We start from the raw sequence: 26206 nt of genomic DNA on the forward strand, positions 1-26206 counted from the left end.
CTGAGGCAGGGTGACCCAAAAAAAGAAAAAATACTTTCATCATTTTTCACTCCATCACTGTCTTGCCAGAGGCATGCCAACACTAGTTCAAAAACTGCAAACTATCTATCCCTACCTACACGGTAACATCATACAGAACAGATGACCTATAGACAATTTGGTGGGTCACCATCTCAGTAGCCCACTCCCACATTAGGTCTACTGGTTGATGGTCTGATCAACCAAGCTGCTGGTACTAGCCATGTGTAGTCCAACGGTAACACTGCACTACAGCTTGGCTGATCACGAAAATATTTGATGAACTTGTCAAGTTTCCACTTAAAGACAACTATGGATCTGTTGGTAATTATCCTTATATATGAAAGAAGGGTGTCAGATCTTGGTCTCTTTATACTTGAGTTTTCTTTTAGTGTATTCATTTCTCCCTGCTTTTCAGTGGAAGTATTTTTCATCATTTGCCAAGCCTCTTGCTTTTGCAGGGAGTGACTCAGTGTGCAGATTTGGGACCAGTCTCTAATGAATGCACCTGTTGTAAATTATGATGCATCTTTCTCCCCTACATTCCTGGGAATAAAGTTCAAGGCACTTATGTTCTAAATAATTTAGGTGCTCAACTGAAAATATACAAGCAGTATAAATGTAACTGAATTCAAGAGTTTTTTCTACCATTGCAATTAAGGTTCACTATGTTTTTCCAGTTTTGCAATTTTGTATGGTTTAATAGGGGCTGTTAGTGAGCAGCAATTTTTCTGTCCAAAGAGAACAAGTGATAATGAATGTCATCACTGGCTTGGAATCTTGTTTTGTATTGATAAGTGGTTGAAAATAAGAAAAAGTTTTGGAGTGAGATTAACAAGTTAAGGAAGCCTAGAGAACAAATGGATTTGTCAGTTAAAAATAGGAGAGGGGAGTTATTAAATGAAGAGTTGGAGGTATTGGGAAGATGGAGGGAATATTTTAAGGAATTGTTAAATGTTGATGAAGATGGGGAGGCTGTGATTTCGTGTATAGGGCAAGGAGGAATAACATCTTGTAGGAGTGAGGAAGAGCCAGTTGTGAGTGTGGGGGAAGTTCGTGAGGCGGTAGGTAAAATGAAAGGGGGTAAGGTAGCCGGGATTGATGGGATAAAGATAGAAATGTTAAAAGCAGGTGGGGATATAGTTTTGGAGTGGTTGGTGCAATTATTTAATAAATGTATGGAAGAGGGTAAGGTACCTAGGGATTGGCAGAGAGCATGCATAGTTCCTTTGTATAAAGGCAAAGGGGACAAAAGAGAGTGCAAAAATTATAGGGGGATAAGTCTGTTGAGTATACCTGGTAAAGTGTATGGTAGAATTATTATTGAAAGAATTAAGAGTAAGACGGAGAATAGGATAGCAGATGAACAAGGAGGCTTTAGGAAAGGTAGGGGGTGTGTGGATCAGGTGTTTACAGTGAAACATATAAGTGAACAGTATTTAGATAAGGCTAAAGAGGTCTTTGTGGCATTTATGGATTTGGAAAAGGCGTATGACAGGGTGGATAGGGGGGCAATGTGGCAGATGTTGCAGGTGTATGGTGTAGGAGGTAGGTTACTGAAAGTAGTGAAGAGTTTTTACGAGGATAGTGAGGCTCAAGTTAGAGTACATAGGAAAGAGGGAAATTATTTCCCAGTAAAAGTAGGCCTTAGACAAGGATGTGTGATGTCACCGTGGTTGTTTAATATATTTATAGATGGGGTTGTGAGAGAAGTAAATGCAAGGGTCTTGACAAGAGGCGTGGAGTTAAAAGATAAAGAATCACACAAAGTGGGAGTTGTCACAGTTGCTCTTTGCTGATGACACTGTGCTCTTGGGAGATTCTGAAGAGAAGTTGCAGAGATTGGTGGATGAATTTGGTAGGGTGTGCAAAAGAAGAAAATTAAAAGTGAATACAGGAAAGAGTAAGGTTATGAGGATAACAAAAGGATTAGGTGATGAAAGACTGGATATCAGATTGGAGGGAGAGAGTATGGAGGAGGTGAATGTATTCAGATATTTGGGAGTGGACGTGTCAGCGGATGGGTCTATGAAGGATGAGGTGAATCATAGAATTGATGAGGGGAAAAGGGTGAGTGGTGCACTTAGGAGTCTGTGGAGACAAAGAACTTTGTCCTTGGAGGCAAAGAGGGGAATGTATGAGAGTATAGTTTTACCAACGCTCTTATATGGGTGTGAAGCATGGGTGATGAATGTTGCAGCGAGGAGAAGGCTGGAGGCAATGGAGATGTCATGTCTGAGGGCAATGTGTGGTGTGAATATAATGCAGAGAATTCGTAGTTTGGAAGTTAGGAGGAGGTGCGGGATTACCAAAACTGTTGTCCAGAGGGCTGAGGAAGGGTTGTTGAGGTGGTTCGGACATGTAGAGAGAATGGAGCGAGACAGAATGACTTCAAGAGTGTATCAGTCTGTAGTGGAAGGAAGGCGGGGTAGGGGTCGGCCTAGGAAAGGTTGGAGGGAGGGGGTAAAGGAGGTTTTGTGTGCGAGGGGCTTGGACTTCCAGCAGGCGTGCGTGAGCGTGTTTGATAGGAGTGAATGGAGACAAATGGTTTTTAATACTTGACGTGCTGTTGGAGTGTGAGCAAAGTAACATTTATGAAGGGGTTCAGGGAAACCGGCAGGCCGGACTTGAGTCCTGGAGATGGGAAGTACAGTGCCTGCACTCTGAAGGATGGGTGTTAATGTTGCAGTTTAAAAACTGTAGTGTAAAGCACCCTTCTGGCAAGACAGTGATGGAGTGAATGATGGTGAAAGTTTTTCTTTTTCGGGCCACCCTGCCTTGGTGGGAATTGGCCAGTGTGATAATAAAAAAAAAAAAAGTGGTTAAAAAAAGAAAGGCAGTAACAATGGAGTGAAGATGGAGAATCAAACTACCATGATGAGAGATGACAAATGTGTATAAGAACCGTTACAGATATTGCAGTTTGTGGTGGATATATAAAGATGAGTGAGGACTTCACTAGACATATCTACTAGCCCAGTGAAAAAATAACGAAGCATTACGTGTGTGAAACAAAATGTTCACTGTCTTACTGTATACAAGTTGAGGATACACAGGAGTAAGACGAGAGGCTGAAGTGTCGTATATCCAACAAAGTTCTAACACCAAAGGTAGTACAGATAGAAACAAAATTAGTAAAAAATATTTTGGCAGACATTTTTCCCTTCATTACCTTCCCCTTAGCCCAAAATTCAAGTCATCAATATAATACTAAGATCATGTGTCCCACAATGGTGTTCTGTCTTTGTTTGTATTAAACATTACCATATAGTCTGGTGGTAATTTTATTAAAGAACATGCCCTCAATTTAAAGTCTATTCATAAAATGTAGCAAAGCTATCTAATTTAATGCTAATACATACAGTGGTCTCTTGAGTTACAACGGTCTTGAGTTACAAAAAAATTGAGTTAAGATTTAACCCTCATAAAGAAATTTAGTTTTGAGTTAGGATGAAAATTTTGAGATATAATATGCAGTTGGTGAGTGAGGGCAGGCCTCAGCCCAGACAAGTGGGAGGGATGGAAAAGGGGGTGGCAAGGAAGGGAGGAAGGCAAGGAGAGGGAGAGAAGGAGACGGCACGTGTTTCAGAACCAGGCAGTTGGAGATTGACAAAACTAATGTAAATATTAATATGTTATGATCACAATTCTTCCCCAATTTCAGCCTGACCTGGCCTGGCCTGGCCTAGCCTGGCCTGGCCTGGCCTGCCCTGCCTTAAACTGCCCTGCCCTGCCCTGTTGTACCTGCAATGCTTGCCTGTCATAACCTTCCCCACCTTGCCTGCTTTTCTTTGCCCTACCTACCCTGGCATGGCCTGTCTGCCTGCTCTGCCCTACCCTGCCTGCTCTGGCCTGTCCTCTTCTGCCCACTCTGCCCTGATCTATCTCCCCCCAGCCTGCCATACTTGCTATGATTGCAATACCTACCTGCCTTTCCCTGCCCCTGGCCTGCTGTACTGCTATGCCTGCAATACCTACCTGCCCTTCCCTAGCCTGCCCTGCCTCCTCTGCCCTGTCCTGCTTGCCCTGCCCTATTTTACCATTTTGCCTGGGGCATAAGCCTATGAAAGAGGCTTATTCTGCTGTTGGGTGCCAATGCCTCTGGAGACTTCAAGCTGAACTCTATGCTAGTTTACCATTCAGAAAAATCTCAGCGATCTACCTGCAGATCAACAGACTTCTTCTAAAGGCACTGTTGCTGTTGAATAATGCATCAGAACATGATCCACAACTTGTCCAATCTCTGGAGTAACATTTTAACTTTGTCACTGCTAAATCTCCCACCCAACTCTTCAAGTCCAAGACACAGTAAAAGTTGCACTTCTGGGGTCTGAGAACAAATTATAGCCAGGTCTTGATTAGTGTGAGTTCATATAATGCAAATTTCAATTTAATGTTAAATTAATTAACCCTTTCTGGGTCGAGAGGCCCTCTCCTAAACTCGTTCTCAGGATCGAAAATTTTTTTGGAAAAAAAAAAAAAAAAAAAATTTCTCGTGAAATTATAGAGAATCTTTTCCCAATCACAATTACACCAAAAGCATTAAATTTGATGGAAAACTTGCGGAATTATGCTCTCACGAAGTTAGCGGTCTCGACGATGTTTACACAGCTGCGATTTTGCCCACTTTGAGCCCTATTCTCAGCCAATTCCTGTGTACTAGTCAACAAAAATCATATTTATTTCGCTAGAACTCCATTTTTTCTATTAAATGAGTACAAGAAACCACCCATTTACCAAATTCAACTATCCAATTAAGTGGTTAGAAATTGGCAACTTTGCCAATTTTGCACAAATTTCAGAAGATGCCAATTTCCAAATAGGGTCCAGAATAAACAAGACAGACATTCCTGGCACTAAAATAACAAGTTCTCTGTTCATTAGTCACGTCCCCAAGCCCCTCTTACATTTCTTTTGCTTACCACTTTGAATTTTTATTCTCACAAAAAATAGAAGATTTACTGTTATGCAGACTACTGCATTAGTGTAGAAATGGTATAAATAATATCAGCGCACTTGTCAAAGAATATTAGACTCACCAGTTGACGTGTATTGGACGCTTGGCATGATTTGTTTACTTTTGAACTTCGGTAAAAATCGAACATTTCTACTACTTTGAGCTCAATTTCAAGGTACTTTTAATTGTAAAACCAATCAAAATCATCTCAATTTCTGTAATATGTCTTCCATTCTATCAAATAAGACCAGGAAAACTAGAATACAACCATAAATATCCTAGGAAAATGCAGTGCAAAGTTGCTGTTTTAATCCAAAAACACAAAGCTTTTTTTTCTCATTACACACTGTGTGCTGCAGAATTTTTTTTTATACTGTGCACACTGACCACATAGACCCATTCTTTCATATGTAGGCCTACCAGCTTTCTCTCGCAAGATTTGAAGATGCTAGAATTTAGGCGTTCTAGTACATCAATAACCCTGGTGCGTAAGCCGTACTAGTACATCCGAAACCCTGAAAGGGTTAATACAGACACTCCTCACTCAGAGACGTACTCATTTACTGACAGCTCGGAATTATGACTGGTTCTCTGACCAGTCAGTACTGTATGCCATATGAGAACTTGGGTCATGGAAATGGGCAGCACGGTATCTCAGCATCAAGCACCCCAGTCTTGTTTTCGCAGTCATTCAGTACACTAGCTTTCACACTCTCTAAGATTCCTTTTTTTTTTTTTATTATTAACACATCAGCTGTTTCCCACCAAGGCAGGGTGGCACAAGAAAGAAAAACTTTCATCATTCACTCCATCACTGTCTTGCCAGAGGTGCTCTTACACTACAGTTACAAAACTGCAACATTAACACCCCTCCTTCAGAGTGCAGGCACTGTACTTCCCATCTTCAGGACTCGAGTCCGGCCTGCCAGTTTCCGTGAATCCCTTCATAAATATTACATTGCTCACACTCTAACAGCACATCAAGCATATTTGTACTCTATTGTGCACCCCATAGTACAAGATGTTGGCAAAAAGGAAAATCTTGATGGCAGCAGTAGTAATAGTAGTAGTGGCGGCGGCAGCAGCAGCGGCGACGACAACGATCATGATGATCATGATTCTGAGCCAGTACTCTGAAGGATTCGATGATTAAAATGTTAATCTGAATGTCTCTTTTTACACTGTAATTTGAATTTTTTTGGAACGTCATTTTTATACTGTACAGTAATTACAGTTTTCTGTAATATGTAAGTGTTATGCAAATTAAAACAAAGTTATGAAGTTGGAGTTCCCTTTAGACCTTTTCTTTATTCAGAATAAAATGTGTTAAATGTTTGTTACAAATGCTTGAAGTATCATTAAGGAGTGGTTCCTCGTTTAGCAGCAAATTCACTTACAGACGTGGTCTCAGGAACAAAACTCTCTTGTTAAGCAAGGAGTGTCTGTACTAGTTTTTCCCTTCAAACTCATCAAATCGTGGGCAAAAATTCTACCTAATAGTTCAACCACTTCATGTTATTCATTATTCACAATAATTGAGACCTAGTTGTATCACAACTATGCATTTTGACGTTTGGGTTATGATGGTTCTAAGGTACAATAAGTCTTGTGGAACCAAGTAATATCATAACTCGAGAAGCCACTACATTTATTCTCAGTGGTAAAACTACCATCAAGAAAGGTACCTGTTACTGTACTGGAAATTTTTTTTTTTTTTTTAATATTAAAATGAAGACACTACATTTTTCTTTATATATACTAGGAAGAAGACCTAAACAAATACACTCAAATCTAGGATCCTAGAATTTAGTAACTTTCAGGTCAAACAAAAATTGACAATATTCCATTAGAAATTTAATGAAACAAAAATTTGAAGTAAAGACACCAATAATACTAGAAATATTCTGGAGTTCTTGATTAGTTTGAACTTTAGAGTGTAAGTCACTGCTTTCTGCATACCTCACAGTACCTAACAGTGTGCTAGGTCACTGCTTGCTGCATACCTCACAGTACCTAACAGTGTGCCAGGTCACTGCTTGCTGCATACCTCACAGTACCTAACAGTGTGCCAGGTCACTGCTTGCTGCATACCTCACAGTACCTAACAGTGTGCTAGGTCACTGCTTGCTGCATACCTCACAGTACCTAACAGTGTGCTAGGTCACTGCTTGCTGAATACCTCACAGTACCTAACAGTGTGCTAGGTCACTGCTTGCTGCATACCTCACAGTACCTAACAGTGTGCTAGGTCACTGCTTGCTGCATACCTCACAGTACCTAACAGTGTGCTAGGTCACTGCTTGCTGCATACCTCACAGTACCTAACAGTGTGCTAGGTCACTGTTTGCTGTGTACCTCACAGTACCTAACAGAGTGCCAGGTCACTGCTTGCTGCATACCTCACAGTACCTAACAGTGTGCTAGGTCACTACTTGCTGCATACCTCACAGTACCTAGCAGTGTGCTAGGTCACTGCTTGCTGCATACCTCACAGTACCTAACAGTGTGCTAGGTCACTGTTTGCTGCATACCTCACAGTACCTAACAGTGTGCCAGGTCACTGCTTGCTGCATACCTCACAGTACCTAACAGTGTGCTAGGTCACTGCTTGCTGCATACCTCACAGTACCTAACAGTGTGCTAGGTCACTGCTTGCTGCATACCTCACAGTACCTTATAGTGTGCTAGGTCACTGCTTGCTGCATACCTCACAGTACCTAACAATGTGCTAGGTCACTGCTTGCTGCATACCTCACAGTACCTAACAGTATCCTAGGTCACTGCTTGCTGCATACCTCACAGTACCTAACAGTATCCTAGGTCACTGCTTGCTGCATATCTCACAGTACCTAACAGTGTGCTAGGTCACTGCTTGCTGCATACCTCACAGTACCTAACAAACTACAGTGTGCTAATGTGACCATTTCTACTCTTACACTATGTACCTTATCATCATCCTATGTACCCTATCATCACCCTATGTGCCCTATCATCACCCTATGTGCCCTATCTTCACCCTATGTACTCCAATATCCTATGTACTCCAATATCGTTCTATGTACAGTAGGGCCCCGCTTTTCAGCGTTTCACCTTACGGCATTCCATTAATACAGCGATCTCAAATTATGACCAAAACTTTCTATACAGCAAGTGGTCTTTCAAATATGGCGCAGACCACCGGGTTTGTTTACATTCTCCATGAGCACATTTCTCTATTTTGTAATAATAATCACTCTTGGGCACATTAAATGTCTAATTTTACGTCAATATAGAAATTTTCATTAACCCATTCAGGGTCCAGAGGCCAAATTTCAAAGGGTGCACCAGTGTCCAAGAATTTTCAACAAAAAAATTTTGTTATTTTTTCTTATGAAATGGTAGAGAATCTTTTCCTGAAAGTAATAAAACAAAAAGTACAAAATTTGATGGAAAACTGACGAAATTATGCTCTCGCGAATTTTGACGTGTCAGCGATATTTACGAATCGGCGATTTTGCCGACTTTGACTCCCATTTTAGGCCAATTACATTATTTCAGTCAACCAAATTCTTAGCTATTTCACTAGTATTGCTTCTATACTATCGATTGAGCACAAGAAATCGCCCAGTCAACTGTTTCAACTACAAAATAATGTTATCGGAAATTGGTAATTTGGTCAATTTAACACAAAGTTCAAAATATTCCAATTTCAAAACAGAGTTCAGAATAAACAACGCAGGCATTCCTGGCACTAAACTAACATTTCCTTTGCTCATTAGTTATGTTTTCAGGCTTTATAAATGAATTCCATTTTGATTTTTTATTCATATAATGAATTTTTATTCAAACCAAAAAATAAAATATTTACTGTTATGCAATATTGTAATAACTGTATAAATATCATCACCACATTTGTGAATGTATATTAGACCCACCAGCTGGCGTGTATTAGACGTGTGAGGTCGTTTGTTTACTCTTTAACATTGACAAAAATTTAACATTTCTGCTACTTTGAGCTCAGTTTCAAGCCATTTCCAGTACTAAAACTAATCAAAATCATCTCTACTTCTGTAATATATCTTCCATTCTATCAAATGAGACCAAAAAATCGCAAATACAACTATAAAAAACATAAGAAAAAACACTGCAAAATCGCTGTTTTAATCGAAAATTACTGTCTCAGTTTTTTTCTCATTATACACTGTGTGCTGCAGGATTTGTTTTATGTGGTGCACACATACCACATAGATGTATTCTCTCATATCTAGGCCCAAATTTACCACTCACAGCTTATCAGAGTGAGCTGAGCTCATGGCATAGGCCTATGGTTTGGGCCCTGAACGTAAAGACGTAGATCTACTGCACGGACCCTGAAAGGGTTAATTCATCTATGATATTTTCTTCAAAATTACATAAGAAACACGTTACATAGCTAGCGCACTCGGCTCACACACTGAGGTCCAGAGGTCAAATCTCCTTCGGTACAGCTGGAAAACATTAGGAAGTGTTTCCGTAAGACACCTGCTGTCCCTGTTCACCCATCAGTGTAAAATGGGTACCTGGGTGTTAGTCGAATCGTGTGGGTTGCATCCTGGGACAAAATTGACCTAATTTGCTCGAAATGCTCAGCATAACAAGTGGCTTTCTATATAGTAGTATGTCATTGATGTCAGCTAGTTCTGTATACCATGTACATGTACTTGTAGTAAATAAAGATATTATTATTAATTATTATTATTATTATTATTATTATTATTATTATACTATGGAGGTGTAGTAGCCGAGCAGAGGGAAAACATTACATCACTCCCCTTAATACATAACGCTTTTGTTTACAATTCTCGGCTTGAATTATTCATTACTTCTCCCTTTGTTTATGACGACATCTAAAGGCAGCTGTTAGAAACGATTAAACTCGGTGAACATGGTATGTCGATTGTAATAATGTGGCTCCAGGCCGCATTAAATATCGTGTAGCTATGTAGGTAGGTGTATGTATGTAGCCCAGGGGGACTACATACCTACATTATTATTATAACTGATAATTATACGTAAATGTACCTCTACCTAAGTATGCTTTCACTCAAGGCATCATTTCTTCTAAAAATAATGTTACATGAGAATGGGAGTGTTTCTCTTTATTTATTCTACTGTATTAACGTGGAGACAACTTGTACACAATGAAAAGTGACGAAAACCAGACGCTTTCGTCTGGTTTGTTTACATTACGTTTGTGTGGGGTGGGGAGGGCTGCCCTCCAAACCTGACTTCCTACAAATAAAACTGACCTCTCACGCTACATTAAGACTACAAATATTTTTAAGGTAATAAATGAATGTGCTGTATACGTATTTTATCGCTCCGGGGAGCTTTAATTAAATATCGTAGTACATTCTATGTGTGTGTGGGGTGGGGAGGGCTTCACAGGCTGGATTCCATACTTCTCAAACCTGACTTCCTACAAATACAACTCACCTCTCACCCTATATTAAGACTACAAATATTTTAAGGTGATTACAGAATGTACTGTACATATATTTTATCGCTCTGGGGAGCTTTAATTAAATGTAGTATATTACGTGTGGGTGGGGTGAGCTGACCTGGCTGGCTACCATATTTCCCAAACCTGATTTCCTACAAATTAAACTCACCTCTCACCCTACATTAAGACTACAAATATTTTAAGGCAAGTAATGAGTGTCCTATTTGTGTAGTATTTTACTTTTTTATTGTTTTTAATGCCTAATTCTATTGCTAACGTAATATATGTTAATGTAAACTTGTTACTTGGCATTTATAAGCATTTATAAGTGGAAAATATGGTGTTCTGCTTTCCGGCGCTGTCTGCTTTCCAGCAGTAGCCTGGAACCTAACCTGCTGAATAAGTGGGGCCTTACTGTACTCCAACATTGTCCTATGTACTCCAATCTAGTCCTATGCATTCTAGTCTCATCCTATGTACAGTGGACCCCCGGTATTCGATGGCATTGGTATTCGACAAATCTGGTATTCGATGCATTATATCGCAAAAATTTTGCCTCGGTATCCGATTGAAAACCCGGTATTCAATACGATTCGTGCGAGACGTGTCCACGTGTGGCCTGATCTGCCCCTTGTGTGCCAGTGTTTACAAGCCAGCCAGTGTGCGTGCATCTAAGGATACATTCGGTACATTCCATATTATCCATATTATCACTGTTTTCGGTACTTCTTTCTGCAAAATAAGTCACCATGGGCCCCAAGAAAGCTTCTAGTGCCAACCCTTCGAGAAGAAAGGCGCTAATGACTATTGAAATGAAGAAAGAGCTAATTGCAAAGTACGAAAGTGGAGTGCGTGTGTCGGAGCTGGCCAGGTTGTATAATAAACCCCAATCAACCATCTCTACTATAGTGACCAGGAAAATGGCAATCAAGGAAGCTGCTCTTGCAAAAGGTGCAACTGTGATTACGAAACAGCGACCGCAAGTGTTAGAAAATGTTGAGAGACTGTTATTGGTGTGGATAAATGAAAAGCAGATAGCAGGAGATAGCATCTCTCAAGCGATCATTTGTGAAAAGGTTAGGCAGTTGCATGACGATTTGGTAAAGAAATTGCCTGCAGCTTGTGCTGATGTGAGTGAATTTAAGGCCAGCAAAGGTTGGTTTGAAAGATTTAAGAATCGTAGTGGCATACACAGTGAGGTAAGGCAAGGTGAGGCTGGTCCTATTGAAATGAAGAAAGAGCTAATTGCAAAGTACGAAAGTGGAGTGCGTGTGTCGGAGCTGGCCAGGTTGTATAATAAACCCCAATCAACCATCTCTACTATAGTGACCAGGAAAATGGCAATCAAGGAAGCTGCTCTTGCAAAAGGTGCAACTGTGATTACGAAACAGCGACCGCAAGTGTTAGAAAATGTTGAGAGACTGTTATTGGTGTGGATAAATGAAAAACAGATAGCAGGAGATAGCATCTCTCAAGCGATCATTTGTGAAAAGGTTAGGCAGTTGCATGACGATTTGGTAAAGAAATTGCCTGCAACTTGTGCTGATGTGAGTGAATTTAAGGCCAGCAAAGGTTGGTTTGAAAGATTTAAGAATCGTAGTGGTATACACAGTGTGGTAAGGCATGGTGAGGCTGGTCCTAGTGGCATTAAAAGAAGGGAAGTAACCCCAGAAAAGGGCTTGCTACCTCAAGTCCTAATGGAAGGGGATTCCCCTTCTAAACACTAACACCTCTCCCCTCCTCCCATCCCGTCAATCATCACCATATCTTCATTAAAGGTAAGTGTCAATTATTTTATTGTTATTGTAATTATTCTATTGCATTAAACTTAATATTTCATGCAGTAAATTTTTTTTTTTTCATACTTTTGGGTGTCTTGCATGGATTAATTTGATTTCCATTATTTCTTATGAGGAAAATTGATTCGGTTTTCGATATTTTCGGTATTCGATGAGCTCTCAGTAATGGATTAATATCGAATACCGGGGGTCCACTGTACTCCAATCTCATCCTATGTACTCCAATATTATTCTATATACTCCAATATCATCCTATGTACTCCAATACCATCAGACTGCAGGTTGTGTGAAAATTATAAAGAAAAAACATTATTACTCAACTTTTTAATATGTGAGAGACAAGGAAGATAAAGACAGAGAAAGAGTGAAAAAGAGGTTGAAAGAGAAAGAAAAAGAACAAAAAGAGAAAATGAAAAATAAAAAAGGAAAATGAATAGAATAAGAGGAAAAGATAAAGATAAAAAGAAAAAATGAGAAAGAAAAAGGCAGAGAAAATGAGGGAGGTGGAGAAAGAGAAGGGCTAGAGAGGGAGAGAATGAGGGGAAGAGAAAGAGGGGGGAAAAGAGGGAAAACAGTAAGGGAATAGATGGAAAAAAAGAGATGGGAAAGAGAGGGTGAAAAAGCGAAGGGAAAAAAGAGGAGAAAAAAGTTGAGTGGAAAGAAAGAGAAGGGAAATAAGGGGGGAAATGAGGGAAAACAGGGAAAAGATGGGGGAAAAAGATGAGATGGATAAAAAGATAGAAAAAATGAGATTGGGAAAAAGCAGTAAAAATATGGGAAAAGAAGTGGGAAAAAAAAGGGGCTAGGGGAATGAGATGGAAAAAAGATAAGAGGAAAAAGAAATGGAAGAAAAAGCTGGGGAAAAGTATGGGAGGAAAAAGAGATGGGGAAGAAGAGATGGGAAAAGAAATGGAAGAAAAAGCTGGGGAAAAGTATGGGAGGAAAAAGAGATGGGGAAGAAGAGATGGGAAAACATATGTGGAAAAAAAAAACTGGAGAAAAAAGACAGGGGAAAAAAAATGGAAAGATTGGGGAAAGAGATGAGAAAAAGATGAGGGGAAAAAAAGATAGAAGAAAAAATGGGGAAAAATGGAAAATAGATCAGAAAAAGATGAGAGGAAAAAGGGAAGGGGAAAAAGAGATGGGGAAAAAGAGAAATGGAAAAAGAGATAGGAAAAGATATGGAGTGAAAAGATGAGGGGAAAGTTGAGGGGGAAAAAGAGGGAACAGGTGAGGAAAAAGAGGGAACAGGTGGGGAAAGAGGCGAGAGGGGAAAATGAGACGAGGGGGACAAGACAAAAAAAAAAGATGAAAGGAAAAAAAAGGGGAAAGAGGAAAAGGAGAGGGTGGAAAAAGGTAAAAAATTAGAGGGGACATGAGAGGAAAAAGAGGGTGAAAAAAGAAAGGGGAAAGAGAAGAAGGTAAAAAGTAGGAAGGTAGAAGAGGAAATAAAGGGATAGAAGAGAAAATGAGGCGGAGAAAGGTAAAAAACAGGGGGAAGGGGAAAAGAAAGATTAATGAGAAAAAATGGGTGATAAAGAGAGGGGAGGGGAAATAGGGATGGAGAAGTTTCTACATGATAAACACTCATAATACATGGAACATTCCTGAAAATCAACACCTTATGAAAATTAACATGATGTGAAACAAAGAATGTTTGGTAATAATAGTCTTACCTTCCACACACCTAAAACTGCTATGTAACTGCTATGCAACTACTACATACTTTGCTAAACAATTTTTTTAATAATATTCTACTAGTTAAAAAATTTACTAAAGTTCAGCTTACATTATGTTGCTGGGACTTAGAGTGTGAAGAGTGCAGGTGGGTTAATGTGCACCTGCCAGGCAGAGTTGCATCTAGCTATGTTTATCAACTCTCACACTCACTACATAACTTGAAAATAAAAGCAACATTTCCTTACCAAATTTGTAAGAACTCGCCACACCTATACCAAACATACCAAGAACGGATGAATTTGAATATAATTAAAAAAAAAAATACAGTAATACAGTGGACCCCCGCTTAACGATCACCTCCAAATGCGACCAATTATGTAAGTGTATTTACGTACGTGTATGTTTGGGGGTCTGAAATGGACTAATCTACTTCACAATATTCCTTATGGGAAAAAATTCGGTCAGTACTGGCACCTGAACATACTACTGGAATGAAAAAAGTTCGTTAACCGGGGGTCCACTGTACATAAAATGTTGTGGTAGGCTGTGTCTGGGATATGTGGAGAGCTGCTGACTTTGGTTTCCACCAATACTGTACTTTCACATCACAGACTTCTATACTTGACTCTTGGATACACATCTGAATGATCCATACCTGAGGGGCCAATAATATCATGTTTAACTCTTTTAGGGTCCAGAGGCCAAATTTCAAAGGGTGCACCAGTGTCCAAGAATTTTCAAAAAATAATTTTGCTATTTTTTCTTATGAAATGGTAGAGAATCTTTTTCTGAAAGTAATAAAACAAAAAGTGCGAAATTTGATGGAAAACTGACGAAATTATGCTCTTGCAAATTTTGATTTGTCAGCGATATTTACGGATCGGTGATTTTTTGGACTTTGACCCCCATCTTAGGCCAGTTACATTATTCCAGTCGACCAAATTCTTAGCTATTTCACTAGTATTACTTCTATTCTATTGATTGAGCACAAGAGTTCGACAAGTCACCGTTTCAACTAGACAATAATGTGATCGGAAATTGGTAATTTGGCCAATTTAATGCAAAGTTCAAAATACTCCAATTTCAAAATAGGGTCCAGAATAAACAATGCAGGCATTCCTGGCACTAAACTAACATTTCCTCTGTTCATTAGTTATGTTTTCAGGCTTTACTAATGAATTCCATTTTGATTTTTTATTCACATAATGAATTTTTATTCAAACCAAAAAATAGAAGATTTACTGTTGTGCAATATTGTAATAATTGTATGAATAATATCACCACATTTGTGAACGTATATTAGACCCACCCACAGGTGCATATTAGACGTGCGAGGTCATTTGTTTACTCTTGAACATTGGCAAAAATTTAACATTTCCGCTCCTTTGAGCTCAGTTTCAAGCCATTTCCAGTAATAAAACCAATCAAAATCATCTCTATTTCTGTAATGTGTCTTCCATTCTATCAAATGAGACCAAGAAATCGCAATTTTCTTTTTTTTTTTTTTTTTTTTTTTTTTTAACAAGTCGGCCGTCTCCCACCGAGGCAGGGTGACCCAAACAAGAAAGAAAATCCCCAAAAAGAAAATACTTTCATCATCATTTCACCTCACTCACACATAATCACTGTTTTTGCAGAGGTGCTCAGAACACAACAGCTTAGAAGCATATACCTATAAAGATACACAACATATCCCTCCAAACTGCTAACATCCCGAACCCCTTCTTTAGAGTGCAGGCATTGTACTTCCACATTTCCAGGACTCAAGTCTGGCTATGTAAAAATAACCGATTACTCTGAATCCCTTCACCAAATATTACCCTGCTCACACTCCAACAGATCGTCAGGCCCCAAATGCCATTCGTCTCCATTCACTCCTATCTAACACGCTCACACATGCTTGCTGGAAGTCCAAGCCCCTTGCCCACAAAACCTCCTTTACCCCCTCCCTCCAACCTTTTCGAGGACGACCCCTACCCCGGCTTCCTTCCCCTACAGATTTATACGCTCTCCATGTCATTCTACTTTGATCCATTCTCTCTAAATGACCAAACCACCTCAACAACCCCTCTTCAGCCCTCTGACTAATACTTTTATTAACTCCACACCTTCTCCTAATTTCCACACTCCGAATTTTCTGCATAATATTTACACCACACATTGCCCTTAGACAGGACATCTCCACTGCCTCCAACCGCCTCCTTGCTGCTGCATTCACAACCCAAGCTTCACACCCATATAAGAGTGTTGGTACTACTATACTTTCATACATTCCCTTCTTTGCCTCCATAGATAACATTTTTTGTCTCCACATATACCTCAATGCACCACTCACCTTTTTTCCCTCATCAATTCTATGATTAACCTCATCCTTCATAAATCCATCCACTGACACGTCAACTCCCAAGTATCTGAAAACATTCACTTCTTCCATACTCCTCCCCAATTTGATATCCAATTTTTCTTTATTTAAATCATTTGATACCCTCACCACCTTACTCTTTTCAACGTTCATTTTCAACTTTCTACCTTTACACACACTCCCAAACTCATCCACTAACCTTTGCAATTTTTTTTTAGAATCTCCCATGAGCACAGTATCATCAGCAAAAAGCAACTGTGTCAAACCATACCCCGGCCAGGATTGAACCCGCGGTCAGAGTCTCAAAACTCCAGCCCGACTCTCTGACCGTGGGTTCAATCCCGGCCGGGGTATGGTTTGTTTGCAATCGTGTCATTACGATTTCGTGAGTCAACTGTGTCAATTCTCATTTTGCACTTGATTCCCCATAATTTAATCCCACCCCTCTCCCAAACACCCTAGCATTTACTTCTTTTACAATCCCATCTATAAATATATTAAACAACCATGGCGATATTACACATCCCTGTCTAAGACCTACTTTTACTGGGAAGTAGTCTCCCTCTCTTCTACACACCCTAACCTGAGCCTCACTATCCTCATAAAAACTCTTTACAGCATTTAGTAACTTACCACCTATTCCACATACAGTGGACCCCCGAGTTTCGTGATTAATCCATTCCAGAGAGCCTGCCGAAAGTCGAAATTCACGAAACTCGAAATCATTTTCCCCGTAAGAAATAATGGAAATAAAATTAATCCATTCCAGACACCCAAAAATATTAAAATAAAATTTTTTTCAAATTAAATAAAGATTTACATACTGAAAACAATGAGAAATCAAGTGCATGCATATAAAAAATAATAATAACATTACACTTACCTTTACTGAAGATTTCTGGGTGGATGGAAGACGGGAGGAGGAGATAGGAGGAAGGTGTACACTATTGTTTGGAAGGAGAATCTCCTTCCATTAGGACTTCAGGTAGCAAGTTCTTTTCTGGGGTTACTTCCCTTCTTCTTTTAATGCCACTGGGAACAACTTGAGAGTCACTGGACTCCTGTTGCACAAAATATCTGTCCAGAGAGGTCAGTTTCTGGCATTTCTTTATGATTTGCCTGAAGTGGGACAAGGTTTTATCACTGAACATGTTGCAGATATGGCTTGTTTCAGCTTGGTCAGGGTGATACTTTTCAACAAAACTTTGCAACTCATTCCACTTTGAACATATGTCCTTGATCACCGAAGAAGGCACCTCCTTCACTCTCTTTTCCTCCTCCTCTGAAGCAAGTTCCTCAGCTGTGGTCTGATGCTGTTCCAGTTGAAGCTCTTGCAGTTCGTCAGTGGTTAGCTCTTCCCTGTGGTCCTCCACCAACTCTTCCACATCCTCGTCACTCACCTCCAACCCCATGGACTTGCCCAATGCCACAACACCTTCCACAACAGGCAGAGGGTCGGCAGGGTCAGGGTCTGCCTCAAACCCTTCAAAATCCCTCTGGATCGTGCTCTTCACTTTCTTTACCAAAGGGTTTGCACTAGCTTTCCTTGGACTCATGGTGACTTATTTAGCAGTTGCAATCACAAAAAACAATGGATTATTATGTATGAACCTGTGGGGTGATGGTCACGTGTTGGTAAACATTGGCACACTGAGCATGAATGGCGTGGGAGACTGGCTTTGTGTGCGCGGTGATGGGCGGACGGGTACCGGATGGCCGTCGAATCACGAGTCTAATCACGAAACTCAAGGCCAAATTTTGCCGAAAAAACTTGCCAAAAGTCGAATTTCACGAAAGTCAATGCTGCCGAAATTCGGGGGTCCACTGTACTTGCAACATCTGCCACATTACTCTCCTATCCACTCTGTCATATGCCTTTTCTAAATCCATAAATGCAATAAAAACTTCCCTACCTTTATCTAAATACTGTTCACATATATGCTTCAATGTAAACACTTGATCTACACATCCCCTACCCACTCTGAAACCTCCTTGCTCATCCGCAATCCTACATTCTGTCTTACCTCTAATTCTTTCAATTATAACCCTACTGTACACTTTTCCTGGTATACTCAGTAAACTTATTCCTCTATAATTTTTACAATCTCCCTAGGTACCTTCCCCTCTTTCATACATTTATTAAACAAAAATACCAACCACTCCAACACTATATCCCCCCCTTCTTTTAACATTTCTGTCATGATCCTGTCAGTTCCAGCTGCTTTACGCCCTTTCATTCTACATAATGCCTCACGCACCTCCTCCACACTCGCATCCTGTTCTTCTTTACTCCTAAAAGATGGTATCCCTCCTTGGCCAGTGCATGAAATTACCGCTTCCCTTTCTTCGTCGACATTTAAAAGTTCCTCAAAATATTCTCGCCATCTACCCAAAACCTCCATCTCCCCATCTACTAACTCCCCTACTCTGTTTTTAACTGACAAATCCATACTTTCCCTAGGCTTTCTTAACTTGTTTAGCTCGATCCAAAGTTTTTTCTTATTTTCATTAAAATTTCTTGACTGCCTCTCCCACTCTATCATCCACTCTCCTTTTGCACTCTCTCACCACTCTCTCTACCTTTCTTTTACTCTCCATATACTCTACTCTTCTTATAACACTTCTGCTTTGTAAATACCTCTCATAAGCTAACTTTTTCTCTTTTATCACACCCTTTACTCCATCATTCCACCAATCACTCCTCATTCCTCCTGCACCCACCCTCCTATAACCACAAACTTCTGCCCCACATTCTAATACTGCATTTTTAAAACTATTCCAACCCTCTTCAATTCCCCCACTAATCATACTTGCACCAGCCCACCTTTCTGCCAATAGTTGTTTATATCTCACCCGAACTTCCTCCACCCTTAGTTTATACACTTTCACCTCCCTCTTGCTTGTTGTTGCCATTTTCCTCTTTTCCCATCTACCTCTTACTCTAACTGTAGCTACAACTAAATAATGATTCGATATATCAGTTGCCCCTCTATAAACGTGTACATCCTGGAGCCTACCCATCAACCTTTTATCCACCAATACATAATCTAACAAACTATTTTCATTACGTGCTATATCATACCTTGTATATTTATTTATCCTCTTCTTCATAAAATATAGTAGTAGGTTGGTAGACAGCAACCACCCAGGGGGGTACTACCATCCTACCAAGTGAGTGTGAAACGAAAGCCTGTAATTGTTTTACATGATGGTAGAATTGCTGGTGTCTTTTGTCTGTCTCATAAATATGCAAGATTACAGGTACGTCTTGCTATTTCTACTTACACTTAGGTCACACTACACATACATGTACATGTTTATTTATACACACTCATCTAAGTTTTCTTTGATTTTATCTTAATAGTTCTTGGTCTTATTACTATTCCTTTTATGTCCCTGGGGAAGTGGAATAAGAATCTTTCCTCCGTAAGCCATGCGTGTTGTAAAAGTCTACTAAAATACCGGGAACAATGGGCTAGTAACCCTTTTTCCTGTAATAATTACTAAAAAGAATAAGAAGAAAATTGTCAAAGTGGAAGTTATGCAAATGATAAGAAAGAGATGATTGTGGATCTTATGAATGAGAATAAGCTGGACGTCCTGGCTTTAAGTGAAACAAAGCTGAAGGGGGTGGGAGTTTCAGTGGAGAGGAATAAATGGGATTAGGTCAGGGGTTTCAAATAGAGTTAGAGCTAAAGGAGTAGCAATAATGTTGAAGGATAAGTTATGGCAGGAAAAGAGGGACTACAAATGTATTAACTCAAGGATTATGTGGAGTAAAATAAAGGTTGGATGTGAAAAGTGGGTTATAGTAAGCGTATATGCACCTGGAGAAGAGAGAAGTGTAGAGGAGAGAGAGATTTTGGGAAATGTTGAGTGAATGCGTGGGGAGTTTTGAACCAAGTGTGAGAGTAATGGTGGTTGGTAATTTCAATGCTAAAGTGGACAAAAAATGTTGTGTAGGGAGTAGTAAGTAAATCTGGAATGCCAGGGGTAAATGAAAATGGGGAGCCTTTAATTGAGCTATGTGTAGAAAGAGGTTTGGTAATAAGTAATAAAATCGCAAATAAACTATAAAAAACATACGAAAAAACACTGCAAAATAGCTGTTTTAATCAAAAATTGTGGTCTCATTTTTTCTCTCATTATGCACTATGTGCTGCAGGATTTGTTTTATGTGGTGCGCACATACCACATAGATGTATTCTCTCATATCAAGGCCAAAATTTACTGCTCACAGCTTATCAGAGTGAGCTGAGCTCATGACGTAGATCTACTGTTTGGACCCTCACCGTAAAGCCGTAGATCTACAGCACGGACCCTCAAGGGGTTAACAAAAAAGTAAATTAGTTGGTTGCATCAACAACTTTGGCCAAACTGAAACCTGAGTCAGCAGGTGAATGGAATGTCTCCATCTCCCCTCAAAATACTACTGCTATGAGGTTAACATAATAGGTCAACCCTTGCAACACACTTACCCATACATGTTCCCTCATTTTATTAGCCAAATAAACAACTCTGCCTTACCTAGCAAGGTGTGGGGAGTCTCTAGAATATGCAATGTGTTTAGGCAGTCAGCCAGTGTTACAACAGCTTGTACATACTATACATCAATTTACAATTTTCTCATTTAAACATTTAGGGTACTCTTATTTTCAATCACCAGTATATTTAACAATTGCAAAAATACAGCTGGAGTAGATACATCACTGTTAGAGGCACAGTGACTGGAAAGTGGAATGACTTCAGTGAAGAAGGGGTGGAGGCAGACTCCATATATAGTTTTAAGAATAGGTACAACAGGGCCCACAAGGCTAGTAATATGTGAACCTGGCAAGCAGCAACTTGAGGAGCAGGACCAAAAGCTAAGACTCAACCCCTGAAACTACATAGAGGCAAATACATATAGGTAAGGAATGTGCACTTACAGTGTAATTACAATAATGCAAGAGGTTATTACCAATGGGGGTTAATAATTTGAACGAAGTCAATCTTCTTCTAAACTTTGGAATCCTGACATTTATGTGCTGAAGGTTCTCTTTAAACCTTTAGTACAGGGGTTTTAGATAAATAATGATTTCATAATTTATATAAATTTTGGAAACATTAGTTAGGTAAAAATATGCTGTCTAGTGGACATGACCTTTTACTCGCTTACCAAGAATGGAGGGAGTCTGGGGGGGGGGGGGGCGGCGGCACTGCTCTTATACTGGTCAGCAGACAGAGAAAATACATGAATGACACTAACCCAAGTTTCACACATTATACTTCTCTCTTAAGATTTAACCCTTAAACTGTCCAAATGTAGATCTACGTTCATGTGTGTAGCGCTCCAAACGTAGATCTACATTTTTTTACATGCTTTCCAATGGAGAAAATAAAGGTCAGAGCACTACGCACGTGAACGTGGATCTACTTTTGGACAGTTTAAGGGTTAAGGCATGTATTACCTGTCTCACTTTGTCATTTTGGATGCACTTTTCATTCATGCTTACATGAAATCACACTTTGAGACAGTGCCTCGAAAGAGGACTTACTGTAGTGTAGTCAACCCCTATGATGTATACAGCCAGACCATACATTGTACCCAGTCAGTCATATTTCATGAAGTAAGCCACTTGTCTCCATATATCTCCTCAACTCACATTTTCTTCACCACCTCTGCCTCGCTCACTTAGAAGTTGAATGTAGATAAAAAAAAATACTTATTCTATACACTTTACAATTATATTAATTTTCTGTACTTTATTTCTCTCTCTCTCTCATTTGTAATAAGACTAACACAAAGTATGCGGTACTCCATAGGCAGTTCAAAGAATCTAATCGATGAGAAGAAATTTCATTTTCTTATCAAAAATCAGGTTACCTTGAAAAATGCCAAATTCCTGGGCAAAAGGGAGCCAGATTTGATTTTTTTGTATGTATACTGTAATACTAGAGCTACAATACATCCATTATACACTTCCAGTAACTCTAATGTTAACCACTATGAAAATAACAGATGCAAACCTCCAGGGTTAGTATGCTTTACTTTATCCAACCACTAGCACTGTAATTATTTATATTAATACCGAGGATGCTGCAAAATCTCTACTCCATACAAGCAACAAACCAAGGATGCAAATTAAAAAATTATGGTAGTATTATTAAAACTTACGATTCATTAAGAGGTCCTGGGTATGGTTCAGTCTTTCGGTACAGAGATGACAAATGAACAGACAAAATCAGAGCTGGAAGGAAGAAGAAGAAGACCCAGCCCACACTTGCCCAGAAGCCATTCTGTAAAAGTATAATAAATGTACATATAAATTTTTCATTAATATATTGGTAAAAATTACATTGGCAAAAATTTAAACAAGGGAGTCATTACTGGAGTGAAGTACTATCATACTAGTTAAGTGAACATTTCTCATGTCAAAATACACTGCAGTTGTCTTTGGGAAAAAAAATGAGGCACAATTAATGAAAATTTGTTGCCTATCTTCTGTCCAGAATATATTCATACTAATAGTTTTGAATTAATACTATATTTGTCAAATTTTAACCCTTTGACTGTCACGGCCGTATATATACATCTTACAAGGTACCGTGTTTGACGTATATATACTCAAATTCTAGCGACTTCAAATCAAGCAGGAGAAAGCAGGTAGGCCCACATGTGAGAGAATGGGTCTGTGTGGTCAGTGTGCACCATATAAAAAAAATCCTGCAGCACGCAGTGCATAATGAGAAAAAAAAAACTCCGACCGTTTTTTTTTTAATTAAAATGCAGACTTTGTGGTCTATTTTTGTATAGTATTTATGGTTGTATTCTCGTTTTCTTGGTCTCATTTGATAGAATGGAAAACATATTATAGAAATAGAGGTGATTTTGATTGATTTTACTATAAAAAGAACCTAGAAATGGAGCTCAAAGTAGGGGAAATGTTTGATTTTTGCCAATGTTCAAAAGTAAATAAATGATGCCATTGTCCAATAAATGTCCAACTAGCCATTCTAATATGCAGTCATGAATGGGTTGATGTTATTTATACAATTATTACAGTATTGCAGTAGTCTGCATAATAGTAAGTCTTCTATTTTTTGTTTGAATAAAAATTCAAAATAGAAAGCAAGAGTAATATCAGAGGGGCCTGGAGACATGACTGATGAGCAAAGAAAATGTTATTTTAGAGCCAGGAATGTCTGCATTGTTCATTCTGGACCTTATTTTGAAATTGTCATATTTTTTAGTTTTCGTGAAATTGGCCAAATTGCAAATTTCTGACCACATTATTAGGTAGTTGAAATCGGTAAATGGGCAGTTTCTTGTACTCAATCGATAGAAAAAATGGAGTTCTAAAGAAATAGCTATGAGTTTGGGCGACTGGAACAATGGAATTAGCCGAAAATAGGGCTCAAAGTGGGCGAAATCGCCGATTTGTAAACAGCGCCGCGGTCGCTAACTTCACGAGAGCATAATTCCGTCAGTTTTCCATCAAATTTCGTTTTTTTGGTGTCATTACAATCGGGAAAAGATTCTCTATCATTTCATAAGAAAAAATAATTTTTTTTCTTTTTTTTAAATTTTGCGACACCAGGAGACACCTCAGGATTGGGGGTTGCGACAGTCAAAGGGTTAATGCTTTTCAAAAAATAATAACCAACATGTGCCATATTGCATATACAGTCAAGATTTAAATCTATATACAGTCAATTTTTAAATCTTTATGTCTGTGCTCTACCAAGATAATAGGTTAGTAAACAGCAACCACCCAGGAAGGTAATTGTTTTACATGATGGTAGATGTGCTGGTGTCTTTTTTCAGTCTCATAAACATGCAAGATTTCAGGTACGTCTTGCTACTTCTACTTACACTTAGGTCACTATACATGCATATACACACATATATACACACACCCCTCTGGATTTTCTTCTATTTTCTTACTAGTTCTTGTTTTTGTTTATTTCCTCTTATCTTCATGGGGAAGTGGACTTCCTCAGTAAGCCATGGGTGTCGTAAGAGGCAACTAAAATGCCGGGAGCAAGGGGCTAATAACCCTTTCTTCTATATACATTACTAAAATTAGAAAGAGAAACTTTTTTTTGCTTTTTTGGGGCCAACCTGCTTCAGTGGGATGCAGCCTGTTTGTTGAAAGAAGAAGTCTGTGCTCTATAGTATTGCCTTTTCAATGTATATAAAGAACACAATAATCTGAGCCCATGCATTGCAAGTGGGTGAATAAAAAAGGGAAATTTACCTCACCTAGAACACATGGGTTTAACCCTTTGACTGTTTCGGTCATATATGTACTTCTTACGAGCCAATGTGTTTGACGTGTATATACTCAAAAATTTTAGCGGCTTCAAATCAAGCAGGAGAAAGCTGGTAAGACCACATGTGAGAGAATGGGTCTGTGTTGTCAGTGTGCACCATATAAAAAAAAATCCTGCAGCACGCAGTGCATAATGAGAAAAAAAACTCCGACCATGTTTTTGGATTAAAAAGCCGAATTTCAGATGCATTTTTGTATAGTTTTTATGGTTATTTTCTTGTTTTCTTGGTCTCATTTGATAGAATGGAAAACATGTTATAGACATAGCAGTGATTTTGATTGGTTTTACTATGAAAAGAACCTTGAAATGGAGCTCAAAGTAGGGGAAATGTTTGATTTTTGCCTATGTTCAAAAGTAAACAAATGATGTCATTTTCCAATAAATGTCCAACTAGCCATTCTAATATGCAGTCATGAATGGGTTGATATTATTTATACAATTATTACAATATTGCAGCAGTCTGCATAACAGCAAATCTTCTATTTTTTGTTTGAATAAAAATTCAAAATAGAAAGCAAGAGTAATATCAGAGGGGTCTGGAGACATGACTGATGAACAAAGAAAATGTTATTTTAGAGCCAGGAATATCTTCATTGTTCATTCTGAACCCTATTTTGAAATTGGCATATTTTTTAATTTGCTTGAAACTGGCCAAATTGCCAATTTCTGACCACTTTATTGGGTAGTTGAAATTGGTAAATGGGCAGTTTCTTGTACTCAGTCGATAGAATAAATGGAGTTCTAAAAAATAGCTATGAGTTTGGTCAACTGGAACAAGGGAATTAGCCGAAAATAGGGCTCAAAGTGGGCAAAATCGCCGATTCATAATTATCGCTGAGGTTGCTAACTTTGTGAGAGCATAAGTTTTTCATCAAATTTCGTACTTTTGGTGTCATTACCATCGGGAAAAGATTCTCTATCATTTCATTAGATAAAATCATTTTTTTTTTTTTCAAAAATTTTGCGACACCAGGAGACACCTCAGGATTTGGGGTTGTGACAGTCAAAGGGTTAAATCATAAGAACATCTGATAAAGAAAGCAATGTCAAGATGATTGTAAATAGCAAAAGATCGCTAAAGAGCTATAAATAATTCAAGAACCCTATCAAAAGCTTGCATATAATGTATACAAATGAAGAAATTCTATATATGTACCCAGCAAATTTTTCAGTGTATAGAAGACTCAAATTAGAATATGCAGCTGTAATGTGGTGATCACATCTAAAGGAAACATACAGAAAGAATAAAAAAGTTAACCCTTTCACTGTTGAAGCCCCTGATCACAAATTTGCTCTTAATGTCGAATATAATGCATAATGTGTATATATCCACTCATTGTATGCAATACAATAACCACGCAAATACTGTTATCATTATATTGTTTACAAAACATGTTTACACTAACCCACACTGTCTTCCCCCACCACCCACGCTGTCTTCCCCACCAACCATACCATCTTCCCTACCACATGGAAATAAGTCACTTAGACTTTTTTGGGTTATCCTAGGTAATCTACACATATGCTGCTATGTATGATTTATTTATTTATTTATTTATTTAAAAATTTGAGCACACATACAGAGGTACAAAAAATACAGATAAGAGCAGCAT

The 26206-nt window shown here is 38.8% G+C and overlaps 1 protein-coding gene across 16 annotated transcripts in view; it reads right to left on the bottom strand.

Annotated features, from left to right (window-relative positions):
- The window catches only part of LOC128688974 (prominin-1), a 1112830-nt gene that overhangs the window by 25674 nt on the left and 1060950 nt on the right, over positions 1–26206 (bottom strand). For all 16 annotated transcript variants that reach the window (XM_070085551.1, XM_070085543.1, XM_070085554.1 and 13 more), the window contains one exon: positions 22435–22556. In XM_070085551.1, coding sequence (XP_069941652.1) covers positions 22435–22556 — 122 coding nt within the window. The remainder of the gene's footprint in view (positions 1–22434; positions 22557–26206) is intronic.

Source organism: Cherax quadricarinatus, chromosome 16 (assembly GCF_038502225.1).
Source record: "Cherax quadricarinatus isolate ZL_2023a chromosome 16, ASM3850222v1, whole genome shotgun sequence".
NCBI lineage: Eukaryota > Metazoa > Arthropoda > Malacostraca > Decapoda > Parastacidae > Cherax > Cherax quadricarinatus.